The sequence below is a fragment of the Amyelois transitella genome, chromosome 16 (genome assembly GCF_032362555.1).
Source record: "Amyelois transitella isolate CPQ chromosome 16, ilAmyTran1.1, whole genome shotgun sequence".
Taxonomy (NCBI): Eukaryota; Metazoa; Arthropoda; class Insecta; order Lepidoptera; family Pyralidae; genus Amyelois; species Amyelois transitella.
This window is the reverse complement of record NC_083519.1, coordinates 146,004-155,542: the sequence shown is the minus strand read 5'-3', so window position 1 is coordinate 155,542 and position 9,539 is coordinate 146,004. Positions and strand designations below refer to the sequence as shown.

General features: G+C 36.8%; 1 protein-coding gene across 1 annotated transcript; it reads right to left on the bottom strand.

The window, feature by feature from the left end:
- Positions 1-2,723: 2,723 nt before the first annotated feature.
- On the bottom strand, positions 2,724-6,582 carry LOC106136125 (cytochrome P450 6B7). Its single transcript, XM_013336580.2, has 3 exons — positions 5,206-6,582; positions 4,228-4,477; positions 2,724-3,745 (listed from the first exon to the last, which is right to left on the bottom strand). The coding sequence occupies exons 1-3, from the start codon at positions 6,316-6,318 to the stop codon at positions 3,564-3,566; spliced, it is 1,545 nt and encodes a 514-aa protein (XP_013192034.2). The 5' UTR covers positions 6,319-6,582; the 3' UTR covers positions 2,724-3,563.
- Between the last annotated feature and the right edge of the window lie 2,957 nt (positions 6,583-9,539).

The window sequence follows — 9,539 nt, the reverse complement described above, 5'->3', positions numbered from 1 at the left end:
CGCCCAAAAAAGAATCCCAAATTTGTAAGCCTATCCATTAGTCGCCTTTTACGACATCTATGGGAAAGAGATGGAGTGGTCCTATTCTTTTTTGTAATGGTGCCGGGAACCACACGGCACTCGCTAGTCTAAATATATATTTATTGTCCTCTATATACTCGAATGTATGTAAATAACAAAGTAATTTAGTTATCGGCCCCGCACTCCGGACCACACCCACCGCTAAATAAACAATACGACGCGACATTACGTACAATGAGGATTACATATATCGGACATCTGACACAGCAATAATAACTATACTTACTGCGCAGTATGACTATGTTTTACAATTATTTGATTTGCACAACACAATGACCAAACAAAATGACCAATTAGACAGACTAAACACGGTCCAAAGTAAGTTAAATAAAGGACACTAATTCGACATACATACACAACGTCTTTATTTCTTATGGGGTAGATAGAGCCCACAGTCTCATAATACTAAAAGTTCACGTCTAACAGGATGGCTAAGTGATGAAATTGAGATTAAGATGGCGACACGTTCCTAGCCCATCGCCTAAAAGAATAATCCTAAGTTTTTTAGCCTTTCCCTTGATTGACTTTTACAGTGTGCAAGAGGAAGAGAAGCTTTATGTTTTTCTCTCTCTAGCAAACCAGCGCGGAAGCTTGCACTTGATTAATGTGCGGCTATTGTCTTAGTCACCTTTTCATCCTTGGAAAAGAGATAAAGTATTGTAGCGAGAGCACATCTCCCGCCAGGCTAGGTGTTGTGCCTGGTAAGTGTGCTCCGACATGTTGAGTCAGAGGTTCTATTTATGCGCAAATCCGTAAAACTGTTAAAATATAATAATTTATCACTTTAAAAAATGAGTAACTTCGGAAAATAAATCGTTTTAGTATTGTTATCCGTGAATCCTTGCTTGCGCGATTTAGTATATGCGCTGTGATAGGCTTGGTGACATTTGAGATGTCGCCATAGACTCCTCTGCTATTGGTTGAGCGCGTCGAATTCTCACTATGATTAGCTGATGAAGTGTGACGTCAATGAAAGCAGCACAGTATCTTAAAGTGCCAGGAACCACACGGCAATCAAAACCGCCCCATTAAGGCAGCTGTTAATAAGCAATATTTAAGCTCGCGTGTTCCACCTTAGACCATATCTTCCTTACCATAAGGCAGATTTAAAAACAAATACATAATTGTGTAATAATTATGTAATATGAGAAAGGTTTTCCTACAAAGGTTGTGTTCAAACGGGAATCCTTTCGTGTAAAAATCTATCTTCCCCTTTCCAGGTTCGTGATGAGTGAGGTACCCTGGAGCTCCTCTCCGTAGAGGTAAGGACGGGACCGACGCCAAGAGAATGATAGTCTTCGACAGATTTTTGGATTAGATAAATTCCTGACCTACCCACGTGGATTGTAGATATTCAAAAGCAAACGTATCCGTTTAATTTTCGGGGAAAGATCATTATCCATGAACAGTTATCAGTCTAGTGATAGTAATGATGATATCACTATTTTATTTCTATTTTAAGTTAGGCAATTAGGCATAGTGATAATATTATCTTTAGTTAGGAATATTAAACTTAGCCAAAATGATTCAATCTATAAATATTACGGTAAATCTCCGCACCTACATGGTGTAGAACAGTTTGGATTTGAAAATATTGATATTATATAACTAAAATTGGCAATCGTGCTTTTGTGGAAGAATGACTATTTAGCTATACATTATTTACGGTCAACACGTTCACTATAATTTGTTCCAATCCGTCGTCCTGTTTTCACATGTTGGTGGTAATTTTCAGAAAAAAGAAAATGTCCTCCGATGATTAACTGCATTCATACAACTAGCTATAGCTAGCGGCTCCGCACGCGAGCAGGTCGCTTTTCGCGTAACCAGGGGAAACTATAATTACTTATAGTTAATTCTATACGCCCATATTCAATGTGTTATTTTAATAAAATTCAACAGATACTGCAGTGTGTTTTTGTCTTTATCGATAAAACAAATTAAAATAGAACAGAAGATAGAAAAAGTCTAGCTTTATCTATAAGTACTCATTAAATGCGTTTATATGAACCACATTCAACTCTTTTTTTAAGTTTTTAAATAGTGTTTGAAGTATATTCAATTCACCATAACTTCCTTTTTCCATAACTTAAAAAGGGGAAAGCCCTTTTTAATAACGCTCCTAATTATGTGTAATTGTGAAAACTGCGTTCAAAATTATTGAGTTCTTACTACATACTGACATCTAAAAATTGCTTTTTTGGTTTCTGTTTCTCTCCTTTAATTACACTATCAGATTTAAAAAAGAAATATATATTAATGTATATATATTCGATTTTTACTTTAATTTTATACGCATTGATTTCATTAAATCATCTTAAAGTAACTCAACTAGCTGTAGAAGTAACAGACAGATCTTTGCATTTACAGGACTCATTGAAATCTGATTTTTTCTATAATATTCTGTTCACAACACAAGCATTATTGGTATCATTAAAATGCGTATATTCCGCCTTCATCTTGTTTTTTGGAAAATGAGATAATTTACTTAAGTTCTATGAAAACTCGCCTAATAGTTTGGCAACAATTGTGGTAAACTTTGCCCTTTATGTTATTAATAGAATTATAATATCAAATGGATGAATCTTCTCTATTTAATTAGCGAAGGAAATGTTACCCCGGGGTGAAATCAAAAGTTCTCATAAAGGTCATAATATTTTATTCATATAAAATACTTCAAATTCATAGCAAATTGCTATTTAACATCTACTTAGAAAATACATAATTTGAAATCAGTCTATTTGTAGCTAAAATGGTAAGCTGCGTTTAAAATATGACTCCACTCACGTTTCCTACACGGAAATAAAAATAAATGATACTGTTTAATATTTTCCTCAACACAATTTTTATTGTTGTGCTAACAACAGAGCACAATTATAATAATTGTATGATGTGCTGCGAGAGAATAGTGTCTGATATAGGTTTTAAATAGGCCCATTTACATAGTACAGGCAACTGCAAATAAACTTGAACCAATGTTTTTGGTTTGAATTAATAGAAAGTTATGTGTCGCCGCTATTAAGTGTACATTTATTTCCTTAATGAAATTTAACTGATGTGACAGTTTTGTAGAGCAAAGTCTTCTAGACTATCACTTTTATTTAATTAGAAAATCCTCAACACTTCTCATATCGATATGAAGTCAAGAAACAACATCACCATAGAATCATAGAATTCTGAATAAGACTATAGAAGTGGCATCTACTGATTAATGTGATGCGATGTCACCGACAGGTGTGAAACCATACATTTTTTATTTTTCATCTCCATTCTTAAAATTACGTTACAACTTTACAACTGCGCAGAAAACTGCGTGCGATACACGAGGATAGCGCATCATTCCTATAGTTTTAAATACATTATAGCATACCATAGAAATTGGAAGAATAAGACAATAGAAATGTCTTATATTAAGCCTATTTCTATCGTAGCAGACAATTTCCTGAATCATAACAGTTCTATATCTACACGACTTAATACTATCAGTTGGTCTTCCTGTTTCGCTCCTGGAAGATTAGAGGGATGCCGTCCTTGACGACCTGTACGATGCCCCCCCGGGGGTCGACAGCAGGCCAGCGCTGGCTGGCGGGCGCCGGCTTCACCGTGAACCGCGCCAGTACCGCGGCCAAGCCAGCCAGTGACTGCATAAGGCCCAGGCGCTCGCCTGAAAATATAAGATTAAAGCATTTTGAAATCAAATTAACCTGTTTACTGATGGAACAGTTGATGCAGTTAATGTAATGATATAATATAAACGCCTTCAACAATAAGTACGGAATAGAGAGCTGAAAAGTTACTACACTCAAAATTGACAAATGACAAAATAGTACTTGAATTTTTTTACTTTTTTGGATATTTTGGATAAAAGTGATCGTTAATGTATCTGAAGTAACTTTATAGTTTATCATGAAGTGTTAAGTTAAATTTAATGCAATTTTTTTTAGTTTTTTACCCGTTTTAATTTAAATCCATTATAATTAATTTTGAGTAATACTAAAACAAAATCACACAGATTAAATATAGAATTTTGATACTTTGACATTTTTGGATTATAATATATCCTTTTTTTCTTTTCCATTTTGAACTTCGAACAAACACTAAACGCTTTATAAATAAATGAAATAAAAGTTCAAAATTAGAACTAACCAATGCAAGCGCGCGGTCCAGCGCCGAACGGCAAGTAATCGAACTTGTTAGCGCCCGCGTTTCCCTCAGCGAACCGCTCCGGGCGGAACTCCTTGGGGCTGTCGAAGTACTGCGGGTCGTTCTGTAGGGCCTGTATGGGGACGGCCAATTTGACGCCGTTGTTCACGGTGATGCCCAGTTCTGGGATCTCTGCTCTTGGCGCCGCACACTCCCGCATCAGGTAGCCGAGGGACGGGAACATCCGCATGCCCTGCGACAGATCAAAAACATTTTTATTTATTTTGGACCTCACTACATAATACCTAAATTGGCATAACCACCCAGATTTCTGATTTATACATACATATGATCACGTCTATATCCCTCGCGGGGTAGACAGAGCCAACAGTCTTGAAAAGACTGAGTGATTCTGAAGTTATCGTGAATTATTAAATCGATATTAATATTTAACTAAAATTCTTAAATAGGTAATTTTTAATAATGTTGATCCACCCAGGGTAAACAGAATTGTCTACCTTGTAGGTAATCAATGCTGCAAACATTTATTATGCCCGCTCCATATTACAGACAAGCCAAGATACATCCAATTTTCCGGACTTGCCTTCAAATTCATGGCGAATTTCAACGTCAGATACTCGGTGAGATTGATAAAAAGGTTTCTTATCACAGCAAGTTGAATATTACAAAAACGTCACAATTATGTTTGTTCTGATATCAGTGTCATATCGACGTTCCTGTTTATATCATTGTGAATAAAGCCACACCCACTTTCGTTAACTTTATACCGACCTTTTGTAACAGATTAAATAATTACTAAATGACCTTTCGAATTTCATCGACGAGTTGAGTTTTCGATGAGTAGTTCTTCACTCATTATTTATATTATTGTTGTTAGTATCTTAGTATAGGCAAACAAAGTGTACCTCAGTAATTATTTTAACCTATGAATTACCTTAGGAAAACAGAAAATTTTCTCACCTCTTTGAAAACACACTCCAAGTAAGTCATCTCTTTTATGGCATCGTAAGATAACTTGTTGTTATACTTTTGCAGCACGCGATCAACATCATCTTGCGCTTTTTTCTGTACCTCAGGATTGAACGCCAGTTGGTGCAATGTGTAACTGGTTGCCGATGAAGATGTTTCGAAACCCGCGGCGAAGAATACGAATACTTGAGCAGCGATCAGAGCCTCGTCCAGCTCCATGGAAACCTTCGCTGGAGTGCCGTCTGGTTGCTTCTTTTCGAGAGACTCCATCACCATCAAACCCTTTTTCCTACATTCAAGTAACAAATCAATAAAATCATTCCTTCCTGATGGCTCATAATTCCTTTGAGTTAAAATGTGACGTACAATGGCATTAATTTCTTCTTCAACTTGTCCGAAAAATTTAAAATGTTTGAAGGTCTGTGGGAACAAATTTTTTAACATTAAGGTGATAATAGCTTTAGGCTTCGGTTTGAAAATCTTTACACCGAGTTGCCTGAAAGGTGAATCTTCATCATTGAGTGAGTCAGCGTCGAGACCGAAACCACAAGCTCCGATGAAGTCAGTGGTGTAGCGCGCCATGAGGTCCCGTGCATCGATGGGTTTCCCCGCAGCTGCAGCATTTAACGCACGCAGTTGTAGTTTTTCTGCACGTTCTACAATCAGAGGGAACATCGCCTTCAGCTTGCCGCTGGTAAAGGCCGGGGTCATTCTCTGCCGCAGCAGCCGCCACAGGTCGCCATCAGCAAAGAACAGATTTCGTAATATTGGTTCGATCTCTTCTTTTTGACTCAGCACACCTCGTGTGTAATAGCTTGCAAAATCCGTCACTAATACTCGTTTGATGACATCAAAATCTCTCAAAACCAACACAGGCCTATGTTCGAAATATAAACCAACCGCCTTTTCATTGGGGTATTTCCAATAGGCCTCTGCCAAAACTTCTGTGATACTTTTTTTCCCAAATAAAACTCTGGCGTTGGTGCCAAAGAACGGGAGAGGCTTGTCATGTTTGATGCCGCGATTGAGCCAGTAGCTGTGCGTTCTGGTGCCGAACAAGTAGGCGGCGATCACCACGAGCACCGCGACGATGAACGCGAACATTGTCACCACGGGCTATTTGGTTTCAATTACACTAATTAGTGTTGATGTTTACGCGACGAGCGCCGAGCCAGACTAAGTGAGAACTTCTCTCGCTTGCTTATATTGTACTATGTTGGAGCTTATTCGGATATAGTTTTCGTTCCCGGCCGCACATGTCTGATTACAGGGGTACACTATCTTAATCACTTTCAGTATCTGGCTGGTGGCATGACGTGGTTTTCGCGAAGACTCTGGTCAATGGTTATCGTTCGTGCTGTCCATAATAGCGTACTTTTGATGGCGCGCCGTATTTGTTTACAGTTTACAGTCGAAGGTGTATAATCGTACCTGATATCAATATAAAAAAAAATTTAAAGCTCATGTGATTACGTAAATATATATAAACACGTACACATCTCTTGCGGAGTAGACAGAGCCAATAGTCATGAAAAGTTTGAAACCACGTTCAGGATGGAACTGAGATTGAAATAGTGACAGGTGGCTACATCTTTACAAATATTATTAGCCTTTCCCTTCGTCGCCTTTTACGAGATCCATGGGAAAGATAAGCATATAGTTCCGTGTGGTTTCCGGAACTTTAACATATGACGTATGATTGTAAAGAAATAAACATACATATGGTCACGTCTATGTCCCTTGTGGGGTAGACAAAGCCAACAGTCTTGAAAAGACTGAATGGCCACGTTCAGCTATTTGGCTTATAGATAGAATTGAGATTTAAATAGTGACAGATCGCTACCCCATCGCCCTCAAAAAAAATCCCAAGCTTGTAAGCCTATCCCTTAATCGCCTTTTACGACATCCAAGGGAAAGACATGGAGTGGTCTTTTTTTTGTATTGGTGCCGGGAACCACACGGCACAAGAAATAAATAAAGTAATAAAGAAATTCAATTGAATTGAAAATTTGGAAAGCAAAAATATAAAACGGACTTAGACTTGCGTACGCAAAGCCTCATCTGCGACGATGGCTTATCTGGTAAGTCTTTTGAGCGTCAACACAGTGTTCAATCGGGGATTGATGAACCTGACCAGGTGCTGTGTCTATATAAACCAACACCTTATGGGAGTGGTCACATCGTGGTCACAGACGAACTTCAGGGCACTTTTAAAAAAGTTTTCAGAGAGGTGAGGATGCAACCGTAATAATTTGTCACTTTACAAAATGAGTAACTTCGGAAAATGAATCGTTTTAGTATTGTATCCTTGAAATATCTGCTTGCGTGATTTAGTATTTTATGCGGCTGTGATAGGCTTAGTGGTGTGCGACATTCTTCCATAGACTCCTCTGCTATTGGTTGAGCGCCTCGAATTCTCACTATGATTAGCTGATGAAGTGTGACGTCAATGAAGGCAGCACAGTATCTTAAAGTGCCAGGAACCACACGGCAAACAAAACCGCCCCATTGAGGCAATTGTTAATAAGCAATATTTAAGCTCGCGTTTTTTCACCTTAAAATCTATCTTCCTTACCATAAGGCAGATTGTTGTCAAAGGAACGGGCTTCACTACATAGTATAAAACAAAGCCGCTATTTTAGTCTGTTTGTCTGTATGCTTAAATCTTTAAAATTACGCAACGGATTTTGATGCGGTTTTTTGTAACAGGTAGAGTGATTCAAGAGGAAGGTTTTTATGTATAACTTATAAATAACATTTATAATTTTGCACCCGTGCGAAGCCGGAGCGGGTCGCTAGTAAATTTATAAACAAATACCTAATTGTGTAATATGTACTCGTAATATGAGTAAGGTTTTCCTACAAAGGTCGTGTTCAAACGGTAAACATTTCGTGTAAAAATCTGTCTTCCCCTTTCCAGGTTCGTGATGAGTGAGGTACCCTGGAGTCCTCTTCGTAGAGGTAAGGACGGGACTGACGCCAAGAAAATGATAGTCTTCGACAGATTTTTGGATCAGATAAATTCCTGACCTACCCACGTGGATTGTGCTCGTAGATATTCAAAAGAAAACGTATCCGTTTAATTTTCGGGGAAAGATCATTATCCATGAACAGTTATCAGTCTATTGATAGTAATGATGATATCACTATTTTATTTCTATTTTAAGTAAGGCAATTAGGCATAGTGATTGATAATATTACCTTTAGTTAGGAATATTAAACTTAGCCAAAATGATTCAATCTATCTATAAATATTACGGTAAATCCCCGCATCTACATGCTGTAGAACAGTTTGGATTTGTAAATATTGATATTATATAACCCAAATTGGTAATCGTGCTTTTGTGGAAGTATGACTATTTAGCTGAACATTATTTTAACGGTTACACGTTCACTATAATTTGTTACAATCCGTCGTCCTGTTTCAAAAGTCGGCGGTAATTTTCAGAAAAAAAAAATGTCCTCCGATGATTAACTACATTCATACAACTAGCTACATCGCATCGTTTTTCGCGTAAAACTACAATTACTTATTGATAATTCTATACGCCCATATTCAATGTGTTATTTAAATTAAATTCAACAGATACTGCAGTGTGTTTTTGTCTTTATCGATAAAACAAATTAAAATAGAACAGAAGATAGAAAAAGTCTAGCTTTATCTATAAGTACTCATTAAATGCGTTTATATGAACCACATTCAACTCTTTTTTTAAGTTTTTAAATAGTGTTTGAAGTATATTCAATTCACCATAACTTCCTTTTTCCATAACTTAAAAAGGGGAAAGCCCTTTTTAATAACGCTCCTAATTATGTGTAATTGTGAAAACTGCGTTCAAAATTATTGAGTTCTTACTACATACTGACATCTAAAAATTGCTTTTTTGGTTTCTGTTTCTCTCCTTTAATTACACTATCAGATTTAAAAAAGAAATATATATTAATGTATATATATTCGATTTTTACTTTAATTTTATACGCATTGATTTCATTAAATCATCTTAAAGTAACTCAACTAGCTGTAGAAGTAACAGACAGATCTTTGCATTTACAGGACTCATTGAAATCTGATTTTTTCTATAATATTCTGTTCACAACACAAGCATTATTGGTATCATTAAAATGCGTATATTCCGCCTTCATCTTGTTTTTTGGAAAATGAGATAATTTACTTAAGTTCTATGAAAACTCGCCTAATAGTTTGGCAACAATTGTGGTAAACTTTGCCCTTTATGTTATTAATAGAATTATAATATCAAATGGATGAATCTTCTCTATTTAATTAGCGAAGGAAATGTTACCCCGGGGTGAAATCAAAAGTTCTC

Bases quoted from the DNA above. Each gene is read 5' to 3' on its own strand.
- LOC106136125 (XM_013336580.2), bottom strand. From the start codon at position 6,318: ATGTTCGCGTTCATCGTCGCGGTGCTCGTGGTGATCGCCGCCTACTTG. The intron at 4,478-5,205 runs GTGAGAAAATTT...GATCTGTCGCAG, and splicing joins TGGAGTGTGTTTTCAAAGAG to GGCATGCGGATGTTCCCGTC. The intron at 3,746-4,227 runs GTTAGTTCTAAT...TTATATTTTCAG, and splicing joins TGGACCGCGCGCTTGCATTG to GCGAGCGCCTGGGCCTTATG.